Source organism: Pongo abelii, chromosome 3 (genome assembly GCF_028885655.2).
Source record: "Pongo abelii isolate AG06213 chromosome 3, NHGRI_mPonAbe1-v2.0_pri, whole genome shotgun sequence".
NCBI classification, from domain to species: Eukaryota; Metazoa; Chordata; class Mammalia; order Primates; family Hominidae; genus Pongo; species Pongo abelii.
The window spans coordinates 167650729-167671607 of NC_071988.2; the positions used below are offsets into that span (position 1 = coordinate 167650729).

Here is a 20879-nt window from a genome sequence, read left to right on the forward strand (position 1 = left end):
GTCCTAATAAGGCACAGAAGAGGACAAGACATAGAAACAGTGGAAAAGGCCATGTGAAAACAGACAGAGACTGGAGTGATGCAGCCACAAACCAAGGAGTCCCTGCAGCCACTGGAAGCTGCAAGAGGCAAGCCAGGATTTTCCCCTAGCGCCTCTGGAAGGAGTGCAGCCAGACCAACATTTTGATTTCAGACTTCTAGCCTCCAGAACCATGAGAGAATAAATATCTGTTGTTTCAAGCTTCCAACTTTGTGGTAACTTGTTACAGCAGACCTAGGAAACTTCAGATAGATAGATAGATAGATAGGTAGATAGACAGATAATACACAGGTACACAGATAAAACAAACAGTAAGAAGCAGTGTAAAGGAAGTGCTGATCTGTGGGACAGTCAGGAGATGTCATCAGGGAAACCTCATTGTTAGAAGCTGGGAGGGCCAAAAAGCTATGCATTCCTTGGAAAGCATGACATGGGTGAACATCAAATACATGTATATAGTTTATTGACCAGTAGTTAAAAAAAAGAAGAGCATTTTAACCTAAATGATTAAAATTAATACAGTGCTATCAATAAGATCTTACATAAGAAGAGTGTTAATTGCTCTTTTTTCTTCCTGACATATTACACATGCTTCTCAGGGAAAACTGTTTTTTGTCAACAACTAAACTGCAGGCAAGTGTGGTATTTACTTTAGATCCCTCCCCCCTTTCCCTACTCCTGCCAAGCTGTTTTTTCTCTGCGTGTCTGCAAAGCAGCTCATAAAAATCAAGTTCACTGATTCAGTCAGTCATGATAAAAAAATTTTTTAAATAAAAAAAGAGAAGAAGAAGAAAGCTGTCCAAGATACACGCTTAGCTTGTCTGCCTTTACTTCCAGTCCATCTGATTCTTCCCGGAGAACTGATCTTCCTCCCTCAAGCCCCTTAGGGATCTGGTGATCTCACAGCCATCCTGACCTCCAGCCAGATCAGCCACCCTCATGGGCAGTCACAACACAGCTTCCCTCATCATGCTTCCCCAAAGTACCTAATATTTGGAAAATAAACAGTGGGGTCAGTGTCATAGGTACATAATGATGCCTCTGAATCTTGCACTGGGAAGTCATTCTAAGGCCTGGGGACAAACACAAAAGAATACTAGGACAAATACAAAGGGATTCACTTCATTTAAAAAAATCTTGACACTATAAAAAGCAAAGCCAGAAAGAAGCTCTGTTATTTATCTTCTCCTCACACCTCATATCACCCTGCCTCATTTCCCTAGCTTTGACCATGGAATAAAAAATCACCTGGCTATTTGCATCACTAAATTTAATGAAATTAGTTTTTAAAAGCTTCCTGGGATCACATCAAGTATGATTTACATGAAGTGCTTTCTGTTCTTTCTTATGACAACCCTTGCCCTTTCAAGAATGCACAAAACACTGATCACTGATAAAAAGCCTTTGACCTTCTTAATTTACTTGACAGATTCCAGACTCAGGGAGAGGAGTTTTCAAACTAACATCTCAATGGGCAAGTGAAACAATGGACAAATAATACAGTAAATATCATAGTCCCTTCTCTTCCATGCAACAGCATTATTGCCAAGTGTTTTCTTGGCTTTTCTTTTCAAGCAGGATTTCTCAACCTTGGTACTACTGACATTTGGGGCTGGATAATCTTTGTTGTGGGGGACTATATTGCACATTGTAGGATATTTAGCAACATCCTTGGTCTCTCTACCCACTAGATACCAGTAGCATTATCCTCTAGCTTTTTTTTTTTTTTTTTTTTTTAAGAGATGGAGGTCTCACTATGTTGCCTAGGCTGGAGTGCAGCAGCTATTCACAGGTGTGGTCATAGCACACTGCAGTCTCAAATTCCTGGCCTCAAGCAACCCTCCTGCTTCAGCCTCCGGAGAAGCTGGGGCTACCTGCGCAAGCCACCATACTGGGGTCCATCCTCTAGTTTTAACAACCAAACATGACTGCAGATGTTACCAAATTTTCTTGGGGAAAGGAAGGGCAAAACCACCCTGGTTGAAAACCACGGCTCTAAAGTTTTTGCCGCATTCTAGTTTTTGCTCCAAAAAAAGTTCAATCACCACACAAGACAAAGAAGAAAGAAAAAGCTCCTTTCATTTCTAGCCTAGGCCTAGTATCAATCGCCATCTCAGCCAGGTTCCTGGACAGGCTGACCTGGCAACACTGGTTTCTGTTACATACCTCACTTGGTCCCCAGGCCAGCTCTCTTCTTTTTGCCTGAAGTGTTCTAACATAACAATGGTTGAATTAATCATTTCTACTATCTCTTAGCTTTGTCTCCCATACCCAGGGACATGTCTACACATCCAGGATTTTACTCTTTCCTGTACACACACAATGTGAATCCTTTTAGAATCTCTTCCCAAAATAATAGGACAAATAGTCATTTTATCCCAGGTGGTCTATATATTGTTGCTGCTGGTGTGGTGGTGTGCCCATAGTCTCAGCCACTCAGGAGGCTGAGGTGGGAGGATCTATTGACCCAGGGACTTCAAGGCTGCAAGGAGCTATGATTGTGCTACTTCACTCCAGCCTGGGCAATAGAAGGAGACTCTGTCTCAAAACAAAAAACAAACAAACAACCCACAAAAAAACAAAAAAAAACTACAAGATATTTCAGAGGTTGAACGAGAAGGACTTGGTGGCTGACTGTAGTCTGAATTAAGAATGAAAAGACAGGCTGGGTCTGTAATCCCAGTACTTCAGGAGGCTGAGGTGTATGGATTGCATGAACCCAGGAGTTTGGAGACCAGCCTGGGCAACATAGCAAAACCCTGTATCATAAAAAAGTACAAAATTAGCTGAGTGTGGTGGCACATGCCTGTAGTCCCAGCTATTTGGGAAGATGAGGTGGGAGGATCATCTGATCCTGGGAGGTCGAGGCTGCAGTGAGCCCTGATTGCACCATTACACTCCAGCCTGGGCAATAGAGCAATTAAAAAAAAAGTCTCAATTAAAAAAAAGTGAAGAAACAAATGTGAGAGAAATTATGGATGAAACTTATACAGGAACTGGGTGAGAGGCAGGTGAGATGAAAACAAAAGCCTATGAATTGTAAGTCTCTAAGGTTTGGAAGACAATATTTTTTATCTTCCAAACTAGGAGTTTGGAAGTCTTCCTTACTAGAAGTAAGGAAACTACCAAAGTTGGGCCGAGGAGAAATTCAGGAGAAGAAGTTCTGTGTTGCCTAAGTATTCAAGTTTCCCACAGGAAGTGGAGGTTGTGATGGCTTACAGGTGGGAAGGGAAGGACATTTGTGACACGGAGATGGGAAGTCATCTGAATTCATGGGACAGAGTGAGGTCTGCAAAAGAGAGTGAGCAGAGGGCAGTGGACGGGGTGGAACTGTTATTACCTACCCTTAAGAGGAGGAGGAAGAAAAGAGCAAGGAAAAGAGATAGAGAGGGAATAGTCCCACCTGGTGTGGTGGCATGGAAGCCAGGAGAGAAGCAGGAGGCTATGCAGGTGCCACATGAGCTTCCTGCGCTCTACCTTCTTGCCCTTGGGTTCCTCCACCTGTCCAACGATTCCTTCTCTGTCCCACAGAAAGCCTCAGCCCTACCCTCCCTACCTCATCTCTGAGCACTCCTCCATGTGACTTTGTGCTCCTGCAATACTGAAATATTCCAGTTGCTTGAACAGAGCATGCTGCTCCTTGCGTTGTCTTTTGTTATGTGCTCTTTCCTTCCCAAATATCCTAATAAAACCCTATTTAAACTTCAAAACCCTATTCGGATGTCCCCTCTGTGAGCAGCCTTCCTGTAATCTTCCTCGAGTGGCACTCTGTCCCTCATCTTTTCTATATCTAGAGTGTTTGTACCTTATAAATATTGTGATGTCTTAGACAGCAATTATTTTGTACAGATTCATTTCCCCTCTGCACTGAGCTCTCAGGGGAGTGCTTAGTTCTTGTTCATCTTTCGGATATCCCTAAGACAGCACAGGGCATGGTGCATTGAGCAAGTTTAATGCTATGTTTGCTCCATGCATCACCTGAGGTGTGGCACACGGTGGTGTGTAATGTTATCCTCCCTTCCTGGGCCCTCAATCTGCTGCAAACACTCATACATGCTACAGATTACAACAAAATATGAAAGGGTGGAACACTGGAAATGGCACTGATATAAACAATATCAATTGGTCATTCCCTCTCGACTGCATGCTATCATGATTTGGAACTAGTATTGTAGAACAAGAAGCTTAAAAGAGCCTCTAAAAGCACGGCCAACTATGCCATGCTGACACCATTCACTTTCTAGAGTGATAGGCTTTTCAATGGGATAAATCAAAAATCTTTCATCTCCAACTTATGAGCCTCAAAGATACAAAGGTCTTGGATGGGCAAACACCTTCTACACATGAAATTTGATTCCTGCAGGTCTTAGGATTGATCATTACTTAAAACTTTGTGAACAAGAGTGCAGACCAAAAGGACCAATGAAGTGAAACAAATGATCAGGACCCAGAAATGAGATCCCATGGTAACATCTTTATCTTGGGCCTGGCACCCGCTGGCATCTGATAAAGGCAAGATGCCTGCTCCCTTTGCCTTCTCTTTTTGCCCTTTCAAAAAGGGCAAATGAAGAATGGAATGAAGAATTGGGCTGGGTTTTCTTGGTTGCTCAGAGAATGGTTAAGCCCCAGATCTACTGGAGTGGAGGCCAAGGATGGAGCAGAAAGGAAATGTTTATTCCACAGAAGTCTGAAATTACGTGTTTGGCTTCTCCTTCTTAGAGAGAAGCAATGTGTAAGTGAGGCAGCCTCAGGCCCTGAAGCCATCCCCTCACCCTGTGACTGCAGGTAGGTACCCAGTGCAATGGAGATACCTTGTATCTCCATCCTCGTTATGAGAATTAAGAACCCAATGCTTAGATGCTGAATGTTATTCTCTCTTTTGGCTTTTTTACCCTACACTGTGTCTCCCTCTGTATCACAAAACAGAATCACAAGTCGATTGAGACAAGTTTTTTTTTTTTTTTTTTTTTTTGAGACAGAATTTCTCTCTTGTTGCCCAGGCTGGAGTGCAATGGCGCAACCTTGGCTCACTACAACCTCCACTTCCTGGGTTCAAGCAATTCTCCTGCCTCAGGCTCCCGAGTAGCTGGGATTACAGGCATGCACCACCACGCACAGCTAATTTTTTGTATTTTTAGTAGAGACAGGGTTTCTCCATGTTGGTCAGGCTGGTCTCAAACTCCCGACCTCAGGTGATCTGCCCTCTTGGTCCCCCAAAGTGCTGGGATTACAGGCGTGAGCTGCCATGCCCCCGGCCAAGACAAGTTTTATGTTCTATAAAGGATCGGCTTATTATATGCTTCTTCTCCATGGGAAGTTATATATTAAAATTCATTTTTCTCTACAGTGTGGCCCTTGGTGGGGAAAAGCTCCCCATTCCTGCTCTGAGGAGTGAACTCCAATACTGGGGCTTGCCCATGGGTGCTGCCACACCCCAGAGAGAGGCGATGCAAGCCTGCTCCCAGGCCTGCTCTCCCTCTTCGACAAACTGGCCATCTGTTCCTGGGGAAAAAGAGGGGACTCTTTCTCCATAAAAGAAAACAGTAGTGGGCACATTTTCCTTTAGTTATCCTCAATATATAAGAAACTTCAAGAATGGTAGCTTTCAACAGAAAACCATACAATGACCTCCTCCAGTACACACACACACCCCCCACATTTCACTCAGAATAGTGCAGGGAAAACTGAGCAAACCATGAGACCAAGCCAATGTCTATGATGAAGATGATAAAAAATCTGCGTCAAATTAATTCTTTAATTAATTCATTAATTAATTGAATTAAATACTCTTTTCTGGTGGTGACACCAATCTTTACAGTAGCCTAAACATTAGAAGAATTTTGTTTAAAATGATAGAACTAGGATTTTCTGTATGACTCCTCCTTTCTCTCTCATGCACACACACACACACACACACACACACACACACACTTATTACTAAAACAATTTGAAAGGTATTTTATCAGAATTGATTTCTTAAATTTTATCATCAAAATCATAAAGTAACCAACATTTTCCCTCTATATCAGTATAATACCTGGAAATTTAGGAAGGAAAATTAACAAATGTCTTTAGAATTAGCTATGCAAATTAGAATTCATAATTAAGTAGACAGAGGTGAGCAGGGGATCAACTTAGAGTCAATTTTAGAAAAACACCTGAGAAGCACCAGGTATTCTATTTTGCTAACTGTTTTGAATTTGCAAAGAACAAACATGTCTTAAAAATGCTGAGCTCAAACTCTACAGGTAAAAAAGAGTTAGTGAGACTTGGAATTTCTTTCTGGGGTACATGAAACATATCATTTTCTACAAGATCAAAGCACTTGTTGCTTTACTCTTACGTAGATTTTTAAATTAGTCTTGTGTCCTCTACACCAGTTATCAATGCAACAGGTCCTCGACTGAGCTAACTCAGTTGGATATCTGCAAATGTTTTCAGACTGGCCACAACAGTATGCCCACACCTGCAGTATGAGTTTTTAACTTGATTCTGGTGACCAGATATCAGAATATGTCCCTCAAACATAATAAATTCTGCACTCAATTTCACTTTTGTCCAAATCAAAATCAAAATTAAAGTCCTTCAGTCGCTGGGAGCTCAGAGAGATTAGCTTTGGCAGCCCAGCAGATGATGTGGGGTGGCTCAGTCATTATCTGTTGAACTTTGAGTGTCCTAGTGTTACATGTAAAACCTCTCCCAATCATCTTGTTTTCTTTTCATTTAATAATTTCACTAGAAATTAGCTAAAGAGGTACATTTGAACTGTATATATGCCATTTGGTAACATTCCAAATGATCTCATTTTAAAAAAATTAACCTATTTTTCATCTAATGTCCAGAATATACTTTTCTTGTCTCATATCAAAAAGGCAGAAAAAAGAAAAAAATGGAAAGGGTCAATTAAAGTATCTGATCTAACCTTAAAGCTATTTAACATTATTATCCTTTGCCATTTAATAAATCTAAGCCCTGTCCATCCTTATCTGTTGTGAATAATAGGCCTTTATATATCCTTCCATGAACCAGAGTGCTGGTGTGTGTGCATGTGTGAGAGTGTGTGTGTGTGTGTGTGTGTGCATGTGGGTTCTAAACAGGATTCCTGGCAATGGTACATGCCTATAATCCCAGCCCTTTGGGAGGCTGAGGCAGGAGGATCACTTTTAATAAAGATATTTTTCAAAATGAGACGGTACATTAAAATCAGTCTAGAAATCCCCTCTAAAACATAAAAATCTAAATATACAAATTCTGGCCAGGCACAGTAGCTCACACCTGTAATCCCAGTGCTTTGGGAGGGCAAAGTGGGAGGACTGCTTGAGGTTAGGAGTTCAAGAATAGCCTGGGTTACATAGTGAGATCCAGTCTCTACAAAAGATAAAAATAAAAAAATTAGCTGGGCTTGGTGGCACATGCCTGTAGTCCCAGCTACTTGGGAGGCTGAGGTGGGAGGATAGCTTGAGGCCAGGAGTTTGTGGTTGTAGTGAGTTGTAATCGTGCCACTACACTCCAGCCTGGGTGACAGAGAGAGACCCTGTCTCAAAAAAAGAAAAAAGAAAAAGAAAAATGATGAAAAAATAAACAACTTCTGAAAGATTCAGTAGAATCCCTGCCACCATGAAAAATTACCAAAAACCAAAGGCCATCTCTGTCAACTGATGGGTTGGCCATTGCTTTATGCACAGAGGGATTCCTTAATGCCCAAGGAGGGAAAGGAGCAAAAGAAGTTTTATTTTAATACCTGAGAGTTTGTCAATTTTTCAAGTATTTTCCACGTCCAGAGGGTCAAAGGGGTTCAGTATATGCAGACAAATTTAACATGCTTTTCTTATGTGGTGCTACATGTTATTAATATGCACTAGTATATAACACTAGTAGATACTAGTAATATTAATCTACAAATATTGCTAATATAAATAATAATGAATCTGTTGCAAGGATATCACTGCTGAGAAGCCGTGACCACTTCACTCCTGTTGGTCAATGTTCCCAGCAGGCAGGGAAGGGCTGATAAACATGCAGAGAGTGGATAATCAGATAATAACAGAGACCAGAACCCAGGCAATACCAGGAGTAAGATATGGTAGCAATAGATGGGGTGGGAAGGGAATGTAGGCTCCATGCAGGTGAGGTCCTTATTCACTTTTGTATCCTTAGTGCCCAAACAGGGCTTGGAAAATGGTAGCAGCTCAATAAATATCTGCTGAATGAAAGAATAAGTGAAATAAAACAAAAAGGAAGGAGGTCACAAAGAAATGGAAAGGTAGGATGAGAAATATAGGGTTCATTTAAACCCCCAAGAAATCTTCACAACAGCCAATAATAAGTGAGTCCCTGTTTTTGATAGGGCACCGTCCCTAGCTCCATGCCTGTGGGAGTCATTGGACTGTGGGATGGGACCTCCCGCTAGTAGATAATGTTCCCTCCGGGCTCTCACTTCCCCATAGTTTCTGGAGATACAGAGTGCATGGATATTCCCCTGATGTATTCTGGCTGTGTTTCAACATTCTTTTCCAAATGCTTTTTAAATCAAAGCTACTTTCAAATAGTGTAAGCGACTCATTTTAATTTCCCTTCCTCTCTCTGGTTCTCGCGTCCTCTCTAGAGCAGGTGCTGAAGAGCCAGGAACAGCCAACCAGATGGCAGGGGGAAGAGGACACAACCCTTACACTGGATAGTGAGGCCCTCCCTAGTCACTGAACACTCACAGTTACACACAGGACTGATATCCCAGCCCTGGGTGTCTCTGGGAGAGCTGAACGTCAGGCAGGAAGAGCTTTCTAGTCTGAACAATGTTTTGGAAGAAAATATTTTAAACAGTATGATAGGATAAACGGGGTGCAAAATGTAGTGGGGTCTAGCAGAAGTAATTGAAAAGATTTGTCCTGATTAAACGTGTAATTCTGTCCTGATGAAACTATCTTCCTAGTCCCCAGCTTTCTTCTTTCTTCTTCACAGCTCTTCGGAAAAAAAGTTCTAAAAAAAGTATTACTTACATATTACCCAATATGATGGCTAAATAAACATGGCTGATTTCCAAGTGAAGGTTCTTACCAATATTTGAATGTGCAGAGGCAAGAGATCCCACTCATATAATCAGGTCCACAAATCAGTGCAATTTCACCTCTTGTTCTCAGTAATCCTTGGTTCTATTGAGGGCCTCTATCTCTCTCGAGGGGAGGGGCTCTTAATGCACCTTTGGAAACACGCATGTGGACCACAGGGAGCTCTGTAAGGCTGTCCCCATAAACGCCCTCTACCTCAAAATAGCAGGAAGAATTTCTGGTAGCAAAAACAGGGGAAGTGTGTACATATGTTTAGGGCAAGGGTGGGTTTATGGGGAAAAGGATGGTAGTAGTAGGAAGTAAAGAAACAAGTTCATAATTTATTCTTTAAACAGTGACCCTCGCCATCTGATTTGGTACCTAAGATAAAATGTGATGGGTCGCGCATAAATTCTATAACCTTCCCTCCTCTCTCCAGCTGTGGAGATAAGTGATACAAGCATATGGCAAGCCACAGGAAACCAGGAAATGTGCTTGAATCCAGCTGCTATCCCGTAGTTAGAAAAAAGGAAGTAAATCAACTCACAGCACAAACTCAGGATGGCTTAAAATGGGAAAAACACATACATGGGTGGAGTAAAGAGAAGAATTATTAGAAGGGAAGACAAAGATCCCTTCAGAAAGAATACCACAGGCCCTTACAGCTTGATAGCGGGGAAACACTTTTAAATAATTTGTCTTTCTGTAAGAATCCTAAAAGCCATAAGAGAAAAATAATTCTCTTTGTGAAAGTTTCCATTCTTGGGCTAATATGGACACTCCCCTGCCCAATGGAAAGGGTCCATCACTCCCAGACTATATGCATCTTCCAGTGCGGTGCACAGATGCGCTGAGTAGCCCCTGCCCCACCACGCAGTAGAGCCCTTGCCCAGTGGGTGACCCGGCCACTTGGCAGCAGATAAGCTACTTAGCAATGAGGATTCCCTTCTCAAGGGGTAGGTCTATGAGACCAGCATGTACCCAGATGGGCACCATATCCATGCGATTTAATTATGCATGCAAATATTCCCCTTCTTTGACATGAATATGTTAAAGGTGAAAGGTTAATATGGTGATGAGAAGAAAAACCACTGTGGAATGAGAATGCTTTTGATATCTCTTTAAGGAAAATAACGATTAAGCGCTCCCTCACAAGACTATAACTGTATTAACATATAGCCAAAAGGGCTGCTGGGAGGAACCTCAAAAACCTAGAATGGTGCGAGGTACATACCTTCTATCCATCAGGAAAACTTGTCCTATGAGTGAAAAATTGAGCAGATTCACTGGTTACTGAAATATTTGCAACCACACTGCAACTGGATCCCTTGGAAAATAAAGCTTCTTCTCAGAGTCGTCATCATCAAATCGTATTTATCAGAGGCTTCTCCGTTTGTGCCCCAAGTATGTGTTACCGATTAGGTAACATCTGTAGTCATTTATACCAGAAACAGAAAGTGATGCAGGAATCCAAGAGAAAGGCCTAGGCGTCATTCTTAATTCTTTTGCTCCATATTTGTAAAGGAAGATCTAGAGCCACTCCAGGATGCCCCCACCCAAGATCCACCACCCTGCAGCCCTACCCACTCCCTGCTGCGTCCAGACCCCTCCCTGCCCTAGTCCTGAAGCAGTCCAACAGAAAAGGAATCTACGATGAAGGTGGAGCACATTAAATTCCTGTCAGAGTTCTTGCCTGGTTTCTGGGAACACAAGCCAATACAAATTTTCATGGCTATATTAACATATGCAGCTATGCGACAGGGAGATGATAATAAAACAAGAGGCCTTTTGAGTCTGGTCTTTTGAATCCCAGGCCTGGGAGAAAGCTGGGTCAAAAAAGCAAAAAGGGTAGCCTGAAGCTTGAGGGCTAAAAAGGGAGGTGCAGAGGCCCTGGCCTTGAGGGTGTGAGCTGGAACAGCTCCCATATGGGGCGGGGGAAAGCAGCAGAAGCCATTCAGGTGTATGGGTTTGAGGATTTGTAAAGGCCATGTGGAATTACAAAATAAACAGAAGGGTGCTTACTGGCCAGAGTGGGTGTAACACCAGGTATGGCCAGAGAGCCTGTTGGAATAAGTTCCTCCTTGTAGCTGAGAAAGAACCAAGTTCCAGGGCTGGCTGCATCCAGCTACTTCTGAGTCTGTCCTGTTTAAATGGTCAGGTTAACAATACTGCCGTCTAGCCTCTGAGCTTAACAAGATCTAGACCTTCAAGAGAAGCTTTCTCTGGGTATAGAAATATGTTGTTTTTACCTTATTAAAGTGATCTATTCCCTGTTTGCATAACATATAGATTTGGTACTCCCAATATCTCCAGTTCTCACTGAGTTTTCAAGGGCTAAAAAAAGTCTAATTCTTATTTATATTTCATTGTCCCCCAGCCATGGGATATATATATATATATAAAAAAGTGCTCACGGTGTGTATGGCAATGAGGAAAGTGATCCAGCCATTAGTTGTAGGCCCATTGCTGGTCACATTCACTATAAGTCATTTAAAAAGTTGACATATAAATATTCTTTGCCATCAGACATATAAAGAACGCTACAGCAAATAAGGGAGTCAGAAGGTCCCACTCCACTGAGTTATTATTCAATAAATTTGGTTTCACAGGCTTTATATCTCTGAAAATTAAATAGCACTATGTGAATACGAGACAGACTTTCCTTTTAATATTAAACAAGTCTGCATTTTTTACTTAATTTTTGGATTTATGGAAAATGTGATAGGGCTCACAAGCAACAAAAGAAAAACAGAGATAAAATAGACCTCATCAAAATTAAAAACGTTCATGCTGCAAATAATATCATTAAGAAAATGAAGGACAACTGGCAGAACTGGGAGGAAATATTTGCAAATCATATATCTGAGAAGACACTTATGTCCAGAATACTTAAGGAACTTTCAACACTCAAGAATAAAAACAAATAACCCAATTTAAAAAGTAAGAAACTAACTTGAATAGACACTTCTCCAAAGAGGATATACAGATGGTCAATAAGCACATGAAAATATGCTCAACATCATTAGTCATCAGGGAAATGCAAATCAAAACTATAATGAAACACTAGTTTACACTCTTAAGACGGTTATAATAAAAAAAGACAGACAAAACCAAGTTTTTGCAAGGATGTGGAGAAATTGAGACCCTCATCCACTGCTGGTGGGGATGTGAAATGGTGCAGCTACTTTGGAAAACCACTTGTCAGTTCCTAAAAATGTTAAACACAGACTTAGCATTTGACTCAGCAATTCCATTCCTAGGTATATACCCAAGAGAATTAAAAACTTAAGTCCACACAAAAACTTGCACATGAATGTTCATAGTAGCAGAAGATGGCAAACAATCCAAATGTCTTCATAAACGAATAGATCAAGAAAATGTGGTATATCCATACAATGGAATATCATAAAAATTGAAAATGAATAAAGCCATAAAAATGAAGTACTGATTTATGTTACGACATAGATAAACCTTGAAAACATTATGCTAAGTGAGAGAAGCCAGACACAAAATACTGCATGCTGTATGATTTCATTTATATGAAACGTCCAGAATGGGCAAACCTATGGAAACAGTAGATTTGTGGTTGCCTGGGTGGGGGGTGGGGGTAGTGGGGATAGAGAATGACTGCTGCTCATGGACTCGACCTTTTTGGAGGCAATGAAAATTTTCTGGAATTTGATGTAGTGATGGTTGCACAACTCTGTGGATATACTAAATATCATTGAATTGTGTACTTTGAATGGGTAAATTTTATGGTATGTGAATTATATTTTAATAAAGATGGGCCAGGCACAGTGGCTCACCCCTGTAATCCTAGCACTTTGGGAGGCTGAGGCAGGCAGATTGTCTGAGCTCAGATGTTTGAGACCAGCCTAGTCAACATGGTGAAACCCCATCTCTACTAAAATACAAAAAATCAGCCGGACGCAGTGGCAGGCACCTGTAATCCCAGCTGCTCAGGAGGCTGAGACATAGAATTGCTTGAACCCAGGAACCCACTGCATTCCAACCTGAGCAACAGGGTGAAACTCTGTCTCTCTCATACACACACACACACACACACACACACACACACACACACACACACACAGTTTTTAAAATGAGATGGTACATTAAAATCAGTCTAGAAAGACCAGCCTGGGCAACATAGCAAGACCTTGTCTCTACAAAAAAAAAAAAAAAACAAAAAATTAGCTGAGTGTGATGATACACATCTGTAGTTCTAGCTACTCTGGAGCCTGAGGTGGGAGGATCGCTTGAGCCTAGGAGTTCAAGGTTACAGTGAGCTATGACCACACCATTGCACTCCAGCCTGGGTGACTGAGCAAGACCCTGTCTCTAAAAAAAAATAAAATAAAATATATAAATTCTAGAAAAGCAGGATACTGGATTCAATAAATTTCTTCAGGGACTCAAAAAAAGTTGAAATGAATATATGAATTTTTTGACTTTTAGACTTACTAGACTGATTAGATCTACCTGTTCACTTTATAAGCGAACTCTACATTTAGCCTTTTATGCAAGCAGGTAGAATCATAAGGAACTAATCTCTACCACCTAACTAGATAACTTCCAAGATTGAAGGAGGCAAATGTGAGAAGGCAGTAACACAAAAATACAACATGTATTTTCCATCCTTATAGATTACTGAAGTCACACTGCTTAGAAAGCTTGCTAGACCATAATTTTCCAAGGGAAAACACCAAATAAGCAAATAAGTTTTTGCTCTGAGAAATTATTAAGCTAAATCTCTAATTAATCTCAAATAATAGTTTAGAAGAGTCTCCAACATGGTCTTAGATTATGTAGAGGGGAGGTAGAGAAAGGTTTTTCTCCTAAATGAAAGCCAACATTGCTCAGGAATAATCATGAAATTTAACAGCAAAGAACATTGAAAAAAGTAGTATTATCTGAGGCTCACAGCCAACACTATCTTGATTTATTAGGTACATGTGCCCTTCTAAAAAAAGGTTCCCAGATACCATTATTTCATAATAAATTAAAAAGAATCTTCACTGAAGAGAGATGGTTCTTTTGAAAAAGTAAAATGTACATTTAATAGAGCTTTGTTCTCTGTCAGCTTCAACCTAAAGCATTCTCAGATGGATGAAACTTATTTTTCTAATTAACCATTTCCTCAGCACGGTGCTTCTCAAACCTTAGCTGTCAGAATCGCTAGGAGGGCTTGTGAAAACACAGACAGCGGGACTCCCACCCCCAGAGTTTCAACTAGGTCCAGGGTAGGGCTCAAGAATTTGCATATCTAACGCTTCCTTATCCCCACAAATTTCATGATGATTCTGCTGGTCTAGGGACCACACTTTGAGAAGCACTGCCTTAGCAAATTAGAGAGGTTTTTCTCTCAGACCGTTTCAAGAAGGAAAGATAAACAGCACCCAACACATTTCCACTCAATACTGAAATGACAGCAACCACCATAATTATTCCTGGACCTTTTGTGGTTCGCATGTATTGTTCTATCTTCCTGTTTCGCACCTCACCCTCCTGCTTTCCCTCCCAGCAATCCCACATGGCTAACGGCAGCAGCCACATCTGCCCAACATGCCCTCATTTCTAAATAGAGAAGTTTCCACTCTTGGGTCCCAGTTAAAGCCAAGACACTCAGTTGGGATTTAGGACTGGGATAAAGACATTTCTGTCTGGCTATTCTTTTGAGCAAAACATAAACTCAGAAGCTGCTGGCAATTCCCCCTTTCCATCATGTGCACTGGGTAACAGAAGAAGTCCATCTGTCGGTCCAGAGAGAAGCAGAAATGAGGTGAGAAAGGGGGTGGCTCCTGGGTTCCATATGGGCCTCCAGCCTCTGGCTGCAGTGGAAAACCGAGACCCCACTGCATCCCTGCCCTTGGGATCCATAAGCCAATCCCAAACCCGCATCTTCTACTAAATTCTTCTATCCTGCCAAAACTATCTGAAAAGGGTTTCTGTTATTTATAACCAAAGGGGCCCTAATTACAGCTGCTAATAAAGTGAGTTCTTTTCTTCTCCACTTCAGTTCACCGCAGAGATTAAATTCACCTTAAAATGTCTTCCTACTCAAGTTTACCTGTTTCTAAATATCTCCTAGCTGAAGCTCCATCTCATTTAGGTGATACCCTAAATCACATATCACTATGTTATTTCAAATCTAGGGCCTGCTTGGATTCCTATACAAGAGGCAATTGTAATTTATATGGTTCTCCAGGACAAGGCAGGAATAAATGAATATAAACCAGAAATGAATATAAATCCACTGGGTGAGCACAGAAATTTTTAAAACCAATAAACTTGTTTAAAATTAAGGCCTAATATGAAGTTTTATTTACCATGTTAGAGAAATGTAAACGTTTAATTTTTCATTAATGTTTCTGCATAACTCCAGCTTTCTAGCTATGTACTTTTTGTGTGTGGAATTTGTATTTTTAAATGGCATTCTTATCCACTACTTCTAGGCTCACCCAACATGCATGATACATTTTATATATGCATTCCCATGGAAACATGTAACTCCCCAAAGAAAGAAGAGGGCATTTATCTTCATCACTTTGCATCTAGCTACTTCTCTTAAAGCAAAACAGAGACAAAACAGACAAAATTTTGTGTCACTTTCAGCATTACATCATATCCGTGATAACACAGCTATCCCATAAGTTTGCAAGGTGACCAGACGTTGCAAAACCAGAGTTTAAAGGTACTTTGAATCTCTTACACTATCTAATGTTATATATCCTCTATGTTGAACACTGAGATTTCGGCCTCCTTGAATGAAGACTTCTGGGAATTATCTTTGGCAACCATATGCTTAGCAAAAAAGTCTGATTATTTTGGCTGCCTTGTGTCACATAACAACAAGTAGTCGCAGACTTCCAGTGCTTTCCTCAGAGTGTGTTGCTTTCTTTATGGCAATCAATTTACTTGGCCCAGCTGTCAGGCATTCAACTTCCCAATTAACAACTGGAAATAGAACTCGAACCACAGGAAGGAAGAAAGCTCAGATTTTCCCCAATGCACACTTAATGAAAAATCGAGCCTACTCTAGCTCATCTGCGTTTTTCCCGTAAAACACAAATGTCAATTTGGAAAACAATATACCTACAGAGGTTTCTCCACATAGAAAAGTTCCACATGATATGTGACTGGGCCAGGTGCCAAGTCTCCATCCTTAAGGAGTTAACATAAATTAATTTAAAACTGAAAATGAAGCAGCCAAAATTGTGGACTAGTTTCTTCTTATTCATTCAGTGAGAAGACTGAAAGGGTCTAAACTATAGGTCACCACTTCTAACCTCAAGGAAATAAGTAACAGGGAAGAAAATTCCTTTTATCCCACATCTTAGCTACTCCTTGGGTCAAAACTAAAACAAGGAAAAGTATGCCTCATCCTTGCATAACTAAGTATCCTCACCCAACTCTTCCTGACCAAAAAGATTTTCCCAAGCATATGGGAAGACTACAAATGAAAACAAGCAAGGCAGGAAGTAATAGGAACTCCTGTTCACAAGGACAGCTACAACAAAGCTTTGGGGGTATCAGCCAAGGCAAACTGGTGGTGTAGCCCTGACCAACCACACAGACGTTTTGGGAAATGAATTATTACTCTTGTCTATAGAGCAACAGAAGTGATCACGGCAAAGGGTATCTGAAGACACAAGTCCTTTACTTGGATGTCTTTCTGGGCATGAACTGTGAAATTGTTAAAATTACAATTTGAGGAAAGAACATACAAAGTTTTTTCCTAACATCCTCATTCTTGCAAGAGCACTGCTCTATCAGTGATTAGAAACTCTAATATCCACTTTAAACCTAATTAAGGGTGAGTCTTCTTTACCTTGTGGCTTAGGAATGAAACGATATTTGCTTTTAAGTCACATGCCTATTGTCATGACTAAAAAACTTTTTCCCAGTTTACCTGACCATGGCCACTAGAGTATGGCAGTATTAAGTTCCAAGTGCAAATCACATGAATGGATTCCACTGCCCTGGATTACTTCTGACTAGACCACAGCATCTAAGGGTCAGGACTGTGATGCATATCTCTTTGACCTAAGTGTTTTGCACACAGAATGTTGAGGATTTGAGGATTTTATTTCAGGGCAAAAAAAAATTGTTGTCAGTTTTCAAACAAGTTTTCATTTCCACATCACGAAGCAGGGGCAGATGCCCTTTGGAAACAGGACCACGTCATCCATTCAACTATTGCTGAACCCCATAGCACATGTGCTCAACCAAAGGCAACATACACATTTAGAAGGACCACTGCTGTCCACGAATATCTTTCACTGTTCATGGCTGATAGACATATTCTGTTTGGGGGATATCATTATTATCTACAAAATGATTCCACACTTGTGTCTCAAATCTCATCATGCAAAAGGATTATGATAAAATATTTTTCCTTAAAGAACATCACTCTTGAAATCTCATTTTTTGCATATTATCTTTTGGTGCTACCCAAGTCTCTTCTGCTTACAACACATGCTGCACAGCAAACTCTGAACTAGAAATATTATATACTAGAATCTGACCATAAGGACGGAGACAGGGGTCACTGTTGGATAAGACTTCAAGTCACTGGAATGTGAAAATGTATGCTATGGGGGAAGAATCAGAGCTATGTGACCTCTTTGAATTTATCAGAAAACAATAAATGGATTACTCTGCATCATTTAACATAGGAAGGAGCGTTCAAATATACAAAAAATGTGTTCACTTGAACATCCTTTATAAAAATATTCAGCTTTTATAATAGCAAATAGTACAATCTTACTAGACCTCTCATCTGCATAGGAGGTACTGCACTATCTCTGCAAAGTTTAGGAAGACAGAGCTATGATAAGAATGTAATGATTGCATTATGCTTTATTTATAACAAATCATGTTACCTTGAACTTCCAATGTGCTTTGAATTAACATCAAAGAAAAGAATTTTTAACCCCACCAACTGGTAAGTACAGGAATTTCAACTGTTCTGATATAATGACTAAGTAAATCACTGTTAATTTCTTACTTTCCAACCCACTAGTCAACCAGAAACACAGTCAGAACTGCTGATGAAATTACGGGTCTTAAAGGAGTCTCTCTAATGCATTTCTTGCTTTCATTCTCCAAGCACAGCAAGTTCCAAACTAAAAACAGCTTTTGATTCATATTAGCATTTTAAATATAGTTTCTAAAAATTACGCTTAAGAGGTAATGAACTAAGGATGGGATATGACTTGACAAGTATTATTATTGATATAACCTTTTTTTTCCATGTTCTGAAAGTCCTATCTTTCAATTGAAAAGACATTATGTTTTTACCTGTTTCAGAGAGGACAGGGCAGATAGGAGATGACGTGGAAAAAAATCCAAACTATATGAATTTCAAATTATAAGCTATTTTCCCTGCATTTAATATGCTGAGATTACATTTAGATGCTAGTAAAGAATGACTCATTAATCTTAAGAACAGATTAATTATTATAATATTCCATTATAAAATTCTCTATCCATAAAATCTCTTATTGCCACTCTATTGGTAATTACTTCAAGTGCCATCTCAAATGCTTATGAAGTTAAGAAAAATATTTTTGTAATGGTGCTTAAAGAGTATAGTATAAATACACACAAAATGCCAGGTCCTCTATTAGGAAAGAATAGATATTTTTATCAATTAGCAGAAGACCTTTGAACATCATTAGAACCCATTTAAAATTATGGCCTATATCACGTTCGAAAGCAGCAGTGGTTTCCAACAGTTTGCAGTGATAGTCAGGAAAAGGTTGCATTTAATAAGATAGGTACACAGCTAATATACACAAACAAACTCACACACAACACAGGAATTTAAGCCAAGTAATCTGATCGTTCCTTGAATTCACAGCAATAATGCGATATTTCTGCCATTAGGTTAATTATAACCCATGCAGGAAGCAGTCCAGTTGGCCTGCAAGTGAAACTATCAGAATGTGAATATTTTAGAATAAATCAAGTACCTGAGAGTTTCATGAGAAGTTCAGAGGCTGCTTTGACTGACACATCGCGCCTTAGCACACTTCCCTTCCCTTCCTGGGGCTTTAGTGCCTCCTCAGAGACGCCTGGGGCTGACGCTTCAGATTCCGGGCTGAACACATAGCTGGACCGAGGCAAAGTCGTGCTTAGGGACTCCCCTTCCTTAGGCTCCTCTTTCACTTTAAAATTAAGATTCATGGGCTCCTTCTGATTTGCAGCTGTCAAAAGAAAAAAAGGGATTATATATACATAAAAGGCCACTCCCCTCCTTAGCTGCCCTGGTACTTCATGAAGTATGGAATGCACAATCACACTGTGCTAACAACCAGAGGGATAACAACCTCATTAGAACAGGCTGGGCCCTGGGCAAAACCACACAATACACTCCATGGGCCTACAACTCTGAGGAGTGTGGGCTTCTGAATCTTTTGAACCTATAATATTTTAAGAAGTGCTACCTCTACAAAGTTTCTGGGCATTTTCTCTTTAGTTTCCCTAGATGTCTTGTTTCCTGTGTATGCCACTGCCTCCCTGACTTATTAGCACTCTCCCCACCTAATCCTATTATGAAATAATGCTTTCAGGCAATTATTCTGCCATAAGATATTGAATACAAACATGAGTCAGAGGCAGTATCCAAAGCAAAAACCTGGGGTGCAATGGTAAGGTGAGGATGGAGAATTTGCCAAACAGAAAAGCTCAGACTAGAGATAGACCACTCTTGCCTTATTATAAGATGACACTACTGATCCATAAACCGTAGGGCATTTACTTAGCACTGTTCTTCTGATTATGGTGATAAATCCATGTCTGTAGCCCAAGTCGTCACTGAGTCCAAAATGGCCTTTTGTTTTTTTAAAGAACAGTTTTTATTTTGGAATAATTTTAGATTTACAGAGAAGTTGCAAAGATGGTTCCAAGAGTTCCCATATATTCTTCACCCAGAATTCCCTAATGTTAGCATCTTAGATAACCATGGCACATTTGTCAGAACTAAGAAATTCACATTACTATGAGCTAAACTCTAGATTTTATTCAGATTTCACCAGTTTTTCCACTAATGTCCTTTTTCCATTTTTAGCATGGTTGGTTGCTGTGGAGTGTCTGGTCAGGATAGAGCTAACTGGCCTATTATGGGATGGATTCTGTGGCTCAGCTACACTGTACCAGGCCTTCCCTACTGGGCTACATACTACCCAGGAGAAGACCAAAAAGGAAGAGACAAGCACCCTCTTCCTACTACTTTTCACTTTCACAGGCATCTCACTCCCTTTAAGAGTCCATGAGGTAGGAACTTGGATTGATTACATTGAGTGTGTCCATCTTTTGAGAAAGAGGATCTCATCCTAATACAGGATTCTTAGAAACACTTATTAGAATAAGCCTTAAGTCCATTCCATCTTAACAGACAAAAAGATAAAAATAAATCCCCAAAGCAAACATCTATTACCCCTTGCCTACCACCTACTCCAAGCCAATACTCAAGCACAAAGTCTGTTTTCCATCTCATACCCCTGTAAGAATACGCATTCTGGAATCACAAGTTCACACAGACCAGCATATTCGGAAACTGAACCCCAGAAGCCCAAAGAACTATCTGGAAGTTTCACTACCAGAAAGATGCAGAGCTGGGACCAGAACCTAGGTCCATGGGCTTCCCCTGCTGTGTCCCTTACCTGCCTCCACCATACCACCTCCACTTCTGGTCTCTGTATTGTAACAAAACTTGAAAATACTTGACCTTCCAATCGGCTCAAATACCACCTGCTCAGTGAGGCCTACTCTGATCATCCTGTTCAAAAC

General features: G+C 40.5%; 1 protein-coding gene across 6 annotated transcripts in view; it reads right to left on the reverse strand.

Annotated features, from left to right (window-relative positions):
* Positions 1-20879, reverse strand: part of ZNF827 (zinc finger protein 827) — a 175053-nt gene that overhangs the window by 87276 nt on the left and 66898 nt on the right. For all 6 annotated transcript variants that reach the window (XM_024246183.3, XM_054554539.2, XM_054554538.2 and 3 more), the window contains one exon: positions 19061-19294. In XM_024246183.3, coding sequence (XP_024101951.2) covers positions 19061-19294 — 234 coding nt within the window. The remainder of the gene's footprint in view (positions 1-19060; positions 19295-20879) is intronic.